The sequence below is a fragment of the Nerophis ophidion genome, linkage group LG02, assembly GCF_033978795.1.
Source record: "Nerophis ophidion isolate RoL-2023_Sa linkage group LG02, RoL_Noph_v1.0, whole genome shotgun sequence".
Taxonomy (NCBI): Eukaryota; Metazoa; Chordata; class Actinopteri; order Syngnathiformes; family Syngnathidae; genus Nerophis; species Nerophis ophidion.
In genome coordinates, this window is record NC_084612.1 from 39843280 (window position 1) to 39859266 (window position 15987).

A 15987-nucleotide genomic window follows, 5' to 3' on the forward strand; every position below is an offset into this window, starting at 1 on the left:
GTGTCATGATATGATGTTTTAATCACAGTTGTCTCTGCCGTGCTTCCTAATATGAAGTAGTGACAGTCACCTTGTTTGTCACAGCCAGCCTTGTTGTAAAGGGCATGTTTGACTTGCTTTGCTGTTTTAAGGAGAGTCTCTCTGTGCAGGGTAAATAGCAGACAGCATATGAAATATGTGACAGGCAGACAGACTTCAATTAATGGAAAATGCTCCTCTTTTTTGTTTACTATGTTCCCTAAAGGTCGGCCAAGTCATGGTCTTGGTGGTGCTGGTTTTGCCCATTCCCAGGGTTAGATACATAATCAGAATTAATGACTCTGGACCTGTCTCTCCTCCTCAGCCTAACCTTCAGAGATATGACTCTCATTTGACCTCTTAGGCCAGTATAAATAGCCAGAGCATGAACCACCCATCCTTCCCAGAGTTGAACCTTGAATTCAAAACAATACTATACATCACACGCAAAACCAAACAAAAGCGGAGCTTGGTAAGCACCTTACATCCTTCTGATAGCTCTTCTCATGGGCGCATAATGACACAGGGCTCTTCACAGTCGGCTGCAAGCACTGTTACAACTTGCCAAGGCTCGTTAACACTGACAGTGGTTGCCTCCGGAGGACAAATGGCACATACATCAGTGCATGTGTGTAAAGAGTGCTCCCCGACCCTTGTTTTGAGCTATCTTGTTTAATTTTGACATGTTTATTCGTGCCGTTGAGCATCACATAACAGTTTTTAAAAAGCTTTTAATATTGTGGTGGAAGCTGCAGTGGCCACTTAAAATCTTTTGTGTCTTCTCATTTATTGTGTTTCTTTAACTAAATGTTGAAGCATGTTGCTATGAGAGTGCAAATACTCATCACTTACAGTATTTGCACACAAATCTCATGTGTATGACAGAATGTGAACAAACTAATTCAGATAATTATCTATATTAAACATTATAGCCTCAGGTTAGACACTGACCTTGGTACAGCTTTTTTAAATACTGTGAGAAATATCCCGGAGCGAATCTATAGGGCTTGGAGCCCATCCCAACATTTTCTCTGGCTTTCTTTGCACACACAACCCGATATGATGGCTCACATTTTTGTTCCTATCTTCTTTTGTTTTCCCAACAGAGATATGAGGGGCTGATAAACAGAAGTATGTCAGTGGGTTTACAAGATAAAAGCAATAAGAGATAGATTCTTCGCCCACACGGTCAATTGCCCTGTGATACATTTACTGGCGGGCCATTAAGGGAGGCAAAGTGATTCTCATTCTTTCTGATAACTATTATCTTCCTAACTCCTCTGTCTGGGAGAGTCAGAGAGGATTAAGCCCCTATAAAACTGGATGAATTACATGTGTAAGATGATGAGCGTGTGTAAGCGGGAGGGGCTCCAGGATTATTTAGTGTTCAGCTCATTACTTAGCGTACAGCTGCTTAGCCATCCTTTCTGCCCAGGGCTTGGCGGGCTTCCCTAGCATTCTTTGTCATAGTACTGTGCATACCTGAAGCTGGAGGGGGCTGAGTCCTGACGCTGCTGCAGCTGCCATTGTGGAGGGAATGAACTGCACAGGGTAGTTATCACCTGTCAGGGAGAGACAACAATGCATACAGGTTGAGACAATGAGCTGGCGCAGCAGCAAGCAGACAAGTGCCAACATGGATCCCGGTTCCTCTCACACATTAACACTGCCATGTGGCACATTAAAGCAAGCCCTTGGGCTTCAAGCCCAAACATCTGCATTAACAAATGGCAAGGATGGTTAGACTTGAGGAGGATTACTTCGTAACATCACATACCAGTTCTCATTTACGTAAACTTCCGAAGCACTTTGTTTGACAAATGTAACTTTTGCTGGCCTGCATGTGTTCTGTCTGGGTTCAGAAGTACGATTAAGTAGCTACTCTAATTTTAAATCAGTAATTATAGAAAAAGTCAAGCATGTCTTCTCAAACAGTTCATATAGCTTCAATTTAGTCTGACAATTGTTCAGAACAATGTTTTTCTACAAGGTTGTTTTGGCAGCAGAGTGGAAGCACTTGCGTGTAAACTGGTCATCGGCAGAATAGCACATTTCAAAAAAGTGTGTGAGCATCTAAGTGTTCATATATGTGTGGCTGGTTTGAAAGATGTGGCGAGGGTGAGAACAAGGTGGGAGTGGGGAGCACAGAGTTGGCCTTCGCTCAGACCCCACTTCTGCCTGTCACATCTCCTCACCAACATATGCAGCCATTAGGCCACAGACAAGGTAAATGTATATACCTTCTCTTTCACTTTGCCCCTCGCCTGCTTGCCTCACTTTGCAATCTTGTACAGCACACACAGCACAATGTGATACGGTCCATGGAAATTCAATCCCCATTTAGGGGCAAATAAAATCACACGGCACTAGTGGTTTCAAATAGTGCTGGGATGAATGTACGGGCCTGCGCTGTGGTTATTTCTACATCGCCTTCATTTCGCTATCGCTTTCCCTCTTGTCTTGCCTGTGACGTAGTTATATGGGAATAATAAATAGCTACATGTCTTTAGATGACATGTAAAACTTGGGTACAGTCATATCCTAAATCAGTGCCCCACTGATGTTAAGAAGGGGCAATGTGGGTCTTGTGTATTTTCTGCTCCTCGGGTACGGACTTCAGCTGAATGGGCACTGTGCCAGGTTAGTGTTATTGCTGAAAGGAGTATTACGTTTTAAAATACCTTTCAACCAAGCACGAAGCTTGGACTGCTAGACTAGGGAGTGCAACTGGCACTTTCACTAGCCTCCGACCTACTAATATCTATTTAATGACTTAACATTTTATGAGACACACAACTGTGAGGGCTTGTTTGGATGGTACAGTTAACTCCAACTAATTCTGGTGGAGTCAAAATAAACTGTGGCATTGTTCTGCGGGGACATGAGACCTTCAAGGAACTCAATGCTTTGGGAACTTAGGAAACAATTTCGATAGGTTGGAAAGTCCTATTTTTTTCAAAGATGAGCTGCTGCTTTAAAAGCTGTGCTTGTCTACCGCGCAATGCCAGGCCATTGAGCACAGTCGGAGAATGGGGTGATGACTTACCAACATGGTGCCTGAGTGACTTTGTTGCCATGTGAGCACAACAGGGTTAGGGTCATAAGCAGTGGTCCCTGTGAGCTATCTCATAATGACAACATCAGATTAGTGCGCTTTAGTCTTGGAGGTGAATGCTTGGCCACTTGCGTTGAAGAAAAAGAGCATGGCGGTATCCTGCAAACTCTGCAGGTGGGGGTGATAACATTGTCTGCTTTAGTCATATAGTGTGTATTGTATTGGACAGGGGGGAAATAATACATGTTTTTGAAATACCTCTCCTGTAACAGTCATTTCCAGACTCCCTTAGCTATTTCTTCATGAAGTCATGCATTATGCAGCAAGCATACACAAGGCGACCTCTGACCATGATTCTATAATAGCTTCTGTTATTTGAACTAAAACATGTTCTATGTCAATCCCATGTGCAAAAAGCACATTGGTAAAATACTCCCCCTCAGGCACATTGTTTAGGCTGTCATGGCTTCATAGTTCCAAAATAGCTGACATTTCTTCCCGTGGTTTTATAGTTAATTCATTAACTGCACTTTCACACCTTGTAATGTTCTGCTGCAAACTTGCTGACTTCCTTGGGTTTCCCTTTGCTGAGAGCAGTCATCTTCCATGTTCTGGTTCACTTTTACAATAAACCCAAACTCACTTTTTTCTGTATATACCATTTTAGTCAAGACTGAAAAGATACAAGTTTTAGACAGTTATAGTTTGTTACAAATGAATAGACTTATCAAACCCTCCCAAGATCGATCTGAAGGAGGAAATAACATATTGATGTTTTTTTTTTGCGTGGAGGTACATATTTAATTTTCACAATGATGTAGGTTACTACTTTTGTTAATTTTAGGGTTATAGAACGCACAATTGTTGGACTAATTTTATTTTGTACATATATTGATTGGCCGCACATGTCTTTTAGCCACATAGGGACACATTAAGACATGAAATATTTACATAGGCGCTTGTGTTCATTCCCACATTAAATAAAAGCCAGTGCCTCTTAACACTGTATATAGCCCACCAGAGAGTGTGGTCTTTGTCCTCCTCCAGCGCATTGGGATTGCCTTCTTTAATGTCGGAGTTGCAGGCGTATTTTCTGCCTTGTTTTCGCTTTCACTTTCGTCTCCAGGTGGGTCGCCTTGGGGTTTGTGCCATCTTCGGCATGCAGCGGTCCGGCCTTTTGGGATCCGTTTGTGGTAGTGGATTTGCGTTCTGTGCAGCGGCGGTTCGTCTTTTTCTATGGCCGTCTAGATTGCTTTCGGCTTTGGGGTTGAGTTGTGTCTTGATGAGAGTGAGTGCATAACAGGCTAAATGGCTGACTGAATGATTGGATGATTGGTTTAATGTGAACAACTTCATTGGTCCACTGTGACCCGTTTGGCAATTTCCTTGGTCTGATGTGACAAGGCTAAGTTTACTGGCAGCCTGTGAAGATTCATAAATAGCCACAACATTGTATGAAGCAGAGTGTCCAAAGTGTGGGAAAAAAGTAGCGGCATATCCATTAATCCATTTTCTCACGCTTATCCGAGTTTGGGTCGCGGGGGCAGCAGACTAAGCAGAGAAGCCTAGACTTCCCCCTCCCCAGCCACTTCGTCCAGCTCCTACGGGATCCCGAGGCGTTCCCAGGCCAGCTGGGAGACATAGTCTTCCCAACATGTCCTGGGTCTTCCCCTTGGCTTCCTGCCGGTCGGACGTGCCCCAAACACTTCCCTAGGGAGGGGATCAGGTGGTATCCTGAGCAGATGCCCGAACCACCTCATCTGGCTGCTCTCGATGTAGAGGAACAGCGGCTTTACTCTGAGCTCCTACCGGATGACAGGTAAGGTAGAGACCCGCCACCCGGCGGAGGAAACCCATTTTCGCTGCTTGTACCCGTGATTTTGTCCTTTTGGTCATAACCCAAAGCTCATAACCATAGGTGAGTATGGGAATGTAAATCGACCGGTAGATTGAGAGCTTTGCCTTTCGGCTCAGCTTCTTCTTCATCACAAAGGATCAATACATAATCCGCATTACAGAAGACGCCGCACCAATCAGCCTGTTGATCTCACAATCCACTCTTCCCCCACTCGTGAGCAAGACTCCTAAGTACTTGAACTCCTCTACTTGGGGCAAAACCTCCTTCCCAACTTGGAGATGGCAAGTGATAAAAATGGTAAATGGGTTGTACTTGTATAGCGCTTTTCTACCCCTTTTTAGGGAGCCCAAAGCGCTTTGACAGTATTTCCACATTCGCCCATTCACACACACATTCACACACTGACGGTGGGAGCTGCCATGCAAGGCGGTCATCCAGGACCCATCAGGAGCAAGGGTGAAGTGTCTTGCCCAAGGACACAACGGACGTGACTAGGGTGGTAGAAGGTGGGGATTGAACCAGTAACACTCTACCAACTTCGCCACGCCGTACCACCACTCCAACCTTTCCCGGGTGAGAACCATGGACTCGGACATGGAGGTGCTGATTCTCATCTCAGTTGCTTCACACTCTGCTGCGAACCGATCCAGTGACAGTTGAATTTCCTGGCCAGTTGAAGCCATCCAGACCACATCATCTGCAAAAAACAGAGACCTAATCCTGCAGCCACCAAACCGGATTATTCAACGCCCTGACTGTGCCTAGAAATTCTGTCCATAAAAGTTATGAACAGAATAAGTGACAAAAGGAAGCCTTGGCGGAGTCCAACCCTCACTGGAAACGGGTCCGACTTACTTACAATGCGGACCAAGCTCTGACACTGATCATACAGGGAGCGGACCGCCACAATCAAACAGTCCAATACGCCATACTCTCTGAGCACTCCCCACAAGACTTCCCAAGGGACATGGTTGAATGCCTTCTCCAAGTCCACAAAGCACATGTAGACTGGTTGGGCAAACTCCCATGCACCCTCAGGGACCCTGCCGAGAGTATAGAGCTGGTCTACCGTTCCACGACCAGGAAAAAAAACACACTGTTCCTCCTGGATCCGAGGTTCGACTATCTGGCGTAGCCTCCTCTTCAGTACACCTGAAAAGACCTTAACGGGAAGGTTGAGGCGTGTGATCCCACGATGGTTGGAACACACCCTCCGGATCCCCTTCTGAAAGAGAGGGACCACCACCCGGGTCCGCCAATCCAGAGGTTCCGCCCCTATGTCCGCTCCAGGCGGACCTCATCCACCCCCGGAGCTTTTTAACTACCTCGGGAACCTCAAGATTCAAGATTTTTATTGTCATATGCACAGTTAAACAGGCAGTTTGCCATACAGTGAAAATCTTACTTTGCCACTTTGCCTCAGCCCCAGAAATAGAGCCTACCACAGATTCCCCAGGCACTGCTTCCTCATTGGCAGATGTGTTGGTGGGATTGAGGAGGGATTCAAAGTATTCCCTCCACCGATCCACAACAGACGCGGCAGAGGTCAGCAGCACACCATCCTCATCTTACACAATGTTGAAGGTGCACTGCTTTCCCCCCCCTGATGGTGGACCAGAATCGCTTCGAAGCCGTCCGGAAGTCGTTTTCCATGGCTTCCCCACACTCCTCCCATGTCAGAGTTTTTGCCTCCGCGACCGCTGAAGCCGCTCTTCGCTTGGCCTGTCGGTACCTGTCCGCTGCCTCTGGAGTCCCATGAGCCAAAAGGACCCAATAGGACTCTTTCTTCAGCTTGACGGCATCCCTCAATGCTGATGTCTACCAGCGGGTTCTAGGATTATCCCCATGAGAGGCACTAACCACCTTGCGGCCACAGCTCCAATCAGCCGCCTCGACAATAGAGGCACGGAACATGGTCCACTTGGACTCAATATCCAGTGCCTCCCTCGTGACATTTTCAAAGTTCTTCGACAGGTGGGAGTTGAAATTCTCTCTGACAGGAGACTCAGCTAAACATTCCCAGCAGACCCTCACAATGCGTATGGGCCTGCCAGGTCTGTCCGGCATCCTCCCCCACCATCGGAGCCAGCTCACCACCAGGTGGTGATCGGTAGAAAGCTCTACCCCGCACTTCACCTGAGTGTCCAAAACATGAGGCAAGGGAATCCAAAAAGAGTGGTTACTCTGAACTGCTGTTTGGTGCGTTAGCACAAACAACATTCAGGACCAGTCCCCCCCACCCGAAAGCGGACGGAAGTTACCCGTCTACTGGGTTAAAGTCCAACGTGCAGGGCTTTGAGCCAGTGGGCAACAATAATTGCCACCACAGCCCGTCGCCTCTCATTGCTTGCAACCCAAGAGTGGAAAAGAGTCCAGCTCCTCTTGAAAGAAATGGTTCCAGAGCCCTTGCTGTGCGCCAAAGTGAGTCCGACTATATCTAGCCAGAACTTCTCCACCTTGCGCATCAGCTCAGGCTCATTCCCTCCCAGTGAGTTGACGTTCCACGTCCCAAGAGCTAGCTTATGTAGTCGAGGATTGGACCGCCAAATTCCCTGCCTTCAGCGTCCGCCCAGCTCACACTGCACTCAACCTCTATGACCTCTCCAATGAGTGGTGAGCACATTGGAGGGGGGGACCCACGTTGCCTCCTTGGATTGAGCCCGGCCGGGCCCCATAGGGACAGGCCTGGCCACCAGGCGCTCGCCATCATGCTTCACCTACCGGCCTATCTTCACAGGGGAGCCCCGGTGACCTGCGTCCAGGGAGGGAAATCTCGTCCTCGAGTTGTACTTTTCATAAAGGTCTTTGAGCTGCTCTTTGTCTGATCCCTCACCTAGGACCTGCTTGTCTTGGGAGACCCTACCTATGCCCCCGGACAACATAGCTCCTCATTGGGACACGCAAACTCCTCTACCACGATAAGGTGGCAGCTCAGAAAGTTTTTTTGGTTCTAAAGCCATTCAAGCTTTTTATCAGCTATGTTCTCAAGAAAACCTGTTTCTTACATTACACATAATGCATAGTAGTCCTATGATTTTTTTTTCTTCATAAAAGTAGCATGCAGTAAAAAGACTCTTTTTTTTTTCTTTCATTGGAAAACCCATCAGGCGTAGCTGGCTGTGTCCTAGCTGCCTTATCTGTTAAAAGATTCACGGACGTCCATCTATAGTTTAGAGCAAGTTTTTGTTATCTACGTTTATTAAAAACGCAACAATCGTCAGCACGTGATACATGTGTAAGAAAAGCAAAAGGGGGAGGAAATGGCTTGAATTGAAAAGCATACCTGGCTTATACGACATTCCAGGAGGGAAGAGAAAGCCTTGCTGGGCGGCAGCGGCTGCTGCCAGAGTACGTTGGTCGTGTGGAAAAATGGGGATCATGAGCGGAGGCATGTGACCCTGGACCTGCTGAACAGATAGAGTGCGGAGATCAGAGAGAGGCCTAAGCGAAGGCATGGTACACTGAAACACAAATTACACTCAGGGTGGGGGGAGTCCAGATCACAGGTCTTCCTAACTTGTGTTGACAGGGAGCTCTGCGGAAATAGCGGACCCTCGAGTACTCACACACTACCTGGCAGATCTACGCCTGCCCTTAGTCCAAAAAACAGTTTGGTCTTAAAACATCAAAGTCTGCACGTATTGTTCCAGCGTCATCCTTCATGACTTTAGCAGAAAAGTAATGTAAATGTTGTGTGAAGCATCCACCGGCTCCCTGACAGCAACAGAAGAGATTGTTAGGTGCACCCCACTCCATAGAAAGTTTTTTGGACCTTTTCGTAATTCTTCTGCAACAACATGAGGTAAGAAGCAGGCAGGTAAAAGGGTCCTGCCACTTGATATATTTCATTTTACTTTCTGCCTTGTCTGTTGCAGTCTCGTATTAACTTTCACCAGCCAGTCATTTGCTGACTTCCCTACAGGGAAAAGCAACACAAATTCCCCTCTTGCGTCAAGGGTGGGTGAGCAGCTTATGTCTCCAAACTGCTGTGTGGGGGTTGGCACACATGCAGCAAGGTCCAATCTTACTGTCACTCTCTGCTTCCTGAATATCTTTGACGGGGTGCAGCCTTGCTACCATGGGCCTGCAAGGGTTAATCTAGCATCAGGCCAGGCATCCTCAGGGGAACCTGCCTGGAAAAAAGGTTAATAAAGGTCATTCCCTAAAATAAACACTTTACAGAATGCTTCACCATTCAACCCTCTTTAAAATCAACTTGCAATAAAAAAAAAATGGTCTGGGTGCAATTATTGCCGCTGCATTGGGGCATGAAATCAGCGTGCTCACAGCAGCAACTTCCACCCTTTTTCTGACTGTGGTTAGCAAAGAGTCCCGCTTTTTACCGCCAATGCAACTCCCGCTTAACAGTCGATCCTATTTCTCTCACACTTCACACCAACTCAAAACAAATACATTAATCCATCCAGAGGTGCAGAGCTCCACGATAAGGGGAAAAACAATGAGCTTTTCCAGAGGTGCAAGAAAATAAGATACAGAACATGCAAAATATTTTACAAATAATTCTGCTACATGTTTCCAAGCTGAAAGGCTGAGCAATGGATGCTTGCCTCACTTTTTTGGAACATATGGAAAAACACAATAATTAATGTCATAACATAACTTGAGGCCAGTGACAGGTTGGGACACACTGGGGAACACAGATTTCTCTGTCTGGCTGTTTGGACACTCAAGCCAGATGGGCTCTGCTACTGAAAGTTCTTCAAATAGGAACTAGGTATAACAGTTGAAAATATACCAAAAAAATGTCAGCACCTCAAGTTCTTGCTTGTGCAATCCTTTCATAGAGATAACTATCATATTACTAATCAAATTAGATGAACAGAAATATGAAACTACAATAAAAAAGCGGTTAAAAATAGGTTCCTGTCATTTAGTTATTGCCGTTATTTATTGATACTGCTTATTATAGAGAGTAGACAATATCACTCAAGGTGTGCACTTTGGAGCCCGATTTGGAAATGGAAATAATAAACAAAATAATAATAAGAAACTAAAGTTACATCATTCTGTTATGACACACAACCATCTAACTGTGGCTCAAAAACATGGTGTTTCATTTTTTATACAAATAGCTGATTTTTATTTATTTATTTATTTTTTTTGGAACAACTAACAAGGATCTGTTAACTGGATCGGTTCGCAGCCGAGTGTGAAGCGACCGGAATGAGAATCAGCACCTCCAAGTCCGAGTCCATGGTTCTCGCCCGGAAAAGGGTGTAGTGCCATCTCCGGGTTGGGGAGGAGACCCTGCCCCAGGTGGAGGAGTTCAAGTACCTAGGAGTCTTGTTCACGAGTGGGGGAAGAGTAATGCGGACGTTGTATCGATCCGTTGTGGTGAAGAAGGAGCTGAGCCGGAAGGCAAAGCTCTCAATTTACCGGTCGATCTACGTTCCCATCCTCACTTATGGTCATGAGCTTTGGGTCATGACCGAAAGGATAAGATCACGGGTACAAGCGGCCGAAATGAGTTTCCTCCGCCGGCTGGCGGGGCTCTCCCTTAGCGATAGGGTGAGAATCTCTGCCATCCGGGAGGAACTCAACCTAAAGCCGCTGCTCCTCCACATCGAGAGGAGCCAGATGAGGTGGCTCAGGCATCTGGTCAGGATGCCACCCGAACGCATCCCTAGGGAGGTGTTTAGGGCACGTCCAACCGGTAGGAGGCCACGGGGAAGACCCAGGACACGTTGGGAAGACTATGTCTCCCGGCTGGCCTGGGAACGCCTCGGGATCCCCCGGGAAGAGCTACACGAAGTGGCTGGGGAGAGGGAAGTCTGGGCTTCCCTGCTTAGGCTGCTGCCCTTGCGACCCAACCTCGGATAAGCGGAAGATGATGGATGGAACTAACAAAGATCATTTTCGCATGGCAACATCAAACATAATTTATTGTAGGATATCACATTGTATTACTTTTCATTGTTTTCTTACAATAACTTAAACAACTAACACCATAAATATGGCACAAAATATTCAGTATTTACCCATCCAAAACTGAGAGTATATGTGTGCGCTGGTGGAAAAAAAAATGCATTTAGTTTGAATGGACATGATTTTCAGTAATAAGCTTATAGTATTAACACTTAATAAGCAGTAACTCAAGTCACAGCCAGGCAAATCAAATTCAGAGGAGCCTCAAAGTGGGACCAAATAGTGGAGATTAGTTGGGCTGTCAATTACCTGCTTGCACATGGCAGCAGAAATTCTAGCATTTTTCTGAGTTATGATTAAGAGAAGAAGTAGTGAGTTGGTGTAGTTTGGTACAGTAGATATGCCAATGAAATGTGTTGCCAAGATGATTTGAGGGAGCCACACAATAAAGCACAGCAGATGTCAACTTGGACGGCGGCGTTCCTTTTTCCGTTAAAACTCAACAGCATTATTGTACTGGCGCCTCATCTTTGTCTTAGCATTGCTAACAACTAAACAATGTAATTTCACACCATCTGCCCCCAGACTTCATTAAAGAACTATGAGTGGGCAATCTTATGAGGAACAGGTGCTATTGTTTGTCCCTCAAGACCCAGCGCTGAGGATCCTACTCTGAATACTTGAAGAGGAGCATCTGTAGTGATCAGTCACACAGACTTGGCTGAGGCCCTCGTCTCTGCCAGAATGCGCTCCAGCAGAGGTTTCCTGGGATGCTCCTCCTTCTCTCAACATACAGTATATCATCAGTTCAGATGACCCGATGAAGTCTGTAGCAGACCAGCACACAAGCTGCTCGGCTTTACGGGAGATGCAACTGAGTGTTTGATGAACAGAAGCCACTTGTACGTAATTGTGGGCAAACATAACAAGGACCGTATTGAAATCTTGTCTAGTTGTTAATCAAGTCAGGAGAGTGTGCAATAAGATAATGTATGGTTAGGGGTGTAAAATAATTGCGTTAATTACAGTCTTATTTAATTCATTGTTATTTTATTTGCGTTAATCAATTTTTTTGTCTTTAACATTACGCGCTCTGTATACCTGCGAGTTGTCTTCTTGTGCTTGACTGACAGCACCACCACTACCGCCATGCAGCACAAAGACATGTAGTCACGGCACATACTCTGTCTTTTGATTGATTGATTGATTGATTCTTTTATTAGTAGATCGCACAGTTCAGTACATTATCCCTACAATTGACCACTAAATGGTAACACCCGAATAAGTTTTTCAACTTGTTTAAGTCGGGGTCCACGTTAATCAATTCATGGTCACTAGTGTTAGCGGCTTTAAATACTGGGGATAGGATCAATTATATCTAACAAATAGTGTAAAATGTTCACAATAAACTTTAGGACAACATTCACACTCACATTCACACACTAGGGCCAATTTAGTGTTGCCAATCAACCTATCCCCAGGTGCATGTCATTTCCATTGATTCTTTTAAAAAAAAGTACCATGTAATTGTAACAAATAGAATTATTTATTAGTGACATTGGTTCTTTTAAACGATTATTGCTACACTATTTTATCACTGTGATTAATGAGATTTTTTTTGTGTATTTTTAAGTTATCTGGATTGGAGGGAAAGCAAACAAGTTAAACATTCAATTATTCTTAATCAAGTAAGTGTTTTGATGTTTTAACTTCAGCACTTTATATGGACCTGATGTTTTATTTTAGCAAATAGAACTGACTGTATTTGTTCAAAAACAACAAATTACTTTATAAAGCTACTTTATTTTGTTATATATCTGTATTTATAATGATGTAGTGAATTTAAATTAAAAATACCTCAAGGTGAGGGCTTTTCTCATTTTCCTTAGGTAAGATTAGAAAAAGGATCAATTAAATAAATTAATTACAGATCCTAATAAATCAAACACTAAAGGTTTTAATTGTTTGACAGCATTAATTTTAATTAGTACATTCACAACTTTCCAGATTTAGGGCCTGATCTACTAAAATCCAAATCCCACGCCCGAACAGTTTGTGCAAGCAATAAAGTGGCGTGTACTATTGGTGGGACTGTTGCGTGAGATTTCCTAAGACAGCAGGTGCAATTGATACCTCGTGCAGACCGTCATTCAAACGTATTTAAGTGGGGTTTTTGCGTGTACTATACGGGGCTTTTACCACGGCATTTACTGCACATCATGTTAACACGCTCCTCCTACCTGTCGTGTATTGTTTTCAAACATGCAGCAGGCATGAACCACTTTTTATGGGCACTTTAGAAGCAGTCCTGCGGTGCATTGACAATGAAACCAATAATGCTAGAAAAGGAGATACTCCATCTATCCATTCATTCATTTTCTACCGCTTGTCCCTTTTAGGGTTCCGACGCGGCTGGAGCCCATCCTAGTTGCAATCGGGCGGAAGACAGGGTACACCCTGGACAAGTCGCCACCTCATCACAGACAAAGGAGATACTGTATGTTAATAATATTTTGTTTATATATATTATAAAAAAAAACGCCTTTATGAAAATGCCCAATTGACACAATCTGTCATGCCAGAATGTTTGCAGCGTAATTAATTATTGTGGTGATTTTTTTAATGACACATTGAGTTTAATGTTTTACTTTTTAATCTTTGATGCTATTTTAAACATAAACATAACTCTGAAGGCTATTTTTACTAGCCTAAATGAACTTAGAAAGAATAACTGAGGAGCTGGAGAATGTAACATATTTGGCAGGAGCCGGACTATCCACTCGAAGTGCGTGATGTCACAGGACGTGGGTACATCTGTGAAGCTTTGTGAAATTGGTTATAATATATACCTGTACTTGTATAGTTCCTTACATACATGTATACTTAGACTTAGACTTCCTTTTTTTGTCATTCAAATTTGAACTTTACAGTACAAATAAGAATGAAATTTCTTTGCATTATACCTTAAATGTTGTACAAAAAATGTGTTAATGTACTGTGTTAATAAAGTAATATTTTATACAGCAACAGTGAGCCACATGAGCACATGCCTCTCGCAGATACTGAGAGCAAATGGAGATGTACAAGATTGGCCCAGGCCTCCTGTCTGCACCCATTTTCCCGACTGTCTGCTGAAGATTCTTCAAAGAACCCAGGGGGCTTTAGGACCCTCCCTTGCCCTTATCCCTGAACATCCATGCACTGAGCCACACTGGCTTCTGTATGGACTGTGAATTGAAAAGCACCACAAGAGGAGGTGTTGCTTTTACTGTCAGAATCATTGAGTGTTAACAAGATAAAGAAGCTGTAAGAAAAACTCCTGCCTCTTTAACCCCAATGTTTCATGGTCATTAGCTTGCAAAGACTTGCTGCGTCTAATATCCTGACGAATTGCTACTTGACACTCTGAAACACATCTTTCACACAGTAGCTTATGTTGGATATTATCCGAATCGATTTGCCTCAAGTAGACTGAGAGAATGTGGAACTTTTACAAAACAAAGATAAGGAGGCACCTCATGATGTTGATGTCATTTTACATGAATCATTAAAAAAAATTATTAAAATCACAAAAAAATATATTAGTAAGACTAGCTTTGATGCATTCATTCCAATGTTATTAGCTGTCATATCTACTCTAATCATGTTCTTTTTCACATATTTGTGGGAGGAATGTCTGCAAACACTGTGAGTGAGAAGAAATCACCTTTTTGTGATCCATTTAAACAGAAAGTGATCATTGGGAGCTGTCTGGGGTAACCCCAGCGACAGTAGCTGCAGCATAAGTCACCAGACAGCAGGACATGTTTAACACTCACCACTGTGCACACTACACTGAGGTCTAACCAGAAGAAAATGTTGAAATCTGTGTTACAATTTGACCCATCGACAGCTCCTGGAACTCAGTCGTTGACTACAGGTCACCTCCCAGACAGCTGATGATTGCTTATTTACTAAGGTCTCACATGGAAGTCACCCTCTACAATAGTGTTTACAGATAGATGCTTGATGCTCCAGATCTCTGCCTCTAAATCAAGCATTAGAGTCTGACACTTTATGTGGCCATGTGACATTTGAAGTCATATATCACTGGTAAACAAGCACCATGATGTTTTTACCAAACAGTTTGGGGTGCTGAGCAGATAATCTTTGCTCAGGTTTCAGTGTATAGCTTGCACATCAGTCACGCCTCTGTATAACATGCCAAGGACTGCTCAGGATAAAGTGCAGCAACTCTACACATTTTGAGAGTAGTAAGGTCAGGCCATTCAGAGGGAACAACCAATAGATGACTTCTTGTTGCGCTAATTCCTTACACAGTGCAACAAGCAATCTTGGAAAACAGCCATTTCAATAAGTCTGTATTACGTCGGCAGGGAGCTTGAAGGCAGGGTAGACTAACCCGACGCGCCTGCCACACACACACACACTCGACCCGAAATCCTTCCACTCCTTCCCATCGCACTACTAAATTCTGAGTAAAACAGTTGGTTTGTGTTTGCTCATAAACACCAAATGGCATCTCTGCACTCTGCTTTGATTTAATGCATGTTTATGTGATGAAGCATCGTACATATACACATAGCACACTCGGTCCAAGGAAATGTTTTGATCAGTCTATCACTCAAATACAACACATGCCATTGATGTGCACACTGACACACATATTTTTGTACTTTACCCTTTATAATAAATACCATTTTAACATTAAATTTCAATGTTAGATTTGCGAAGGAGATGAGAGTTCCTGAATTAATATCCCTTCAAGGTCTCGCCATGAAATAAAGGTTTGCACGGAACAAGGCATATCCACAGGGACCCCCCTCAAACAGCATTTCTAATGACGAGAAAGAGCGAGGAGACAAACAAACCCACGAGTGGCTCTGAGGCTTGCATCATTATCGTGCACACACATTCACACTCTGTGGATGTGCCCTGGACTATCATTGTCGGGGTGCAGAAAGATTTTAAAGAACATTTGACATGGATTATTCACATGGGAAGCTACAGCTAAGTGATATCAACATGGGGAGGAGAACTTCAAAAGAGCCTGTAACCCAACAAAAGGATGATTGAAAAATGGGACTGGACGGATTGAATATTTTGCTACTGATAACAATGGAAAGCCAAAATGTACTCAACTGTAGACTCAACTCTAAACAAAACTGGT

General features: G+C 44.1%; 1 protein-coding gene across 4 annotated transcripts in view; it reads right to left on the reverse strand.

Annotated features, from left to right (window-relative positions):
* The window catches only part of LOC133540699 (transcription factor SOX-6-like), a 213816-nt gene that overhangs the window by 56747 nt on the left and 141082 nt on the right, over positions 1 to 15987 (reverse strand). For 3 of the 4 annotated variants that reach the window (XM_061883555.1, XM_061883544.1, XM_061883527.1), the window contains 2 exons: positions 8215 to 8338; positions 1501 to 1580 (listed from right to left, as the gene is read on the reverse strand). In XM_061883555.1, the coding sequence (XP_061739539.1) occupies positions 1501 to 1580; positions 8215 to 8338 (204 nt within the window). The remainder of the gene's footprint in view (positions 1 to 1500; positions 1581 to 8214; positions 8339 to 15987) is intronic. The other variant, XM_061883536.1, reaches the window with a different exon arrangement.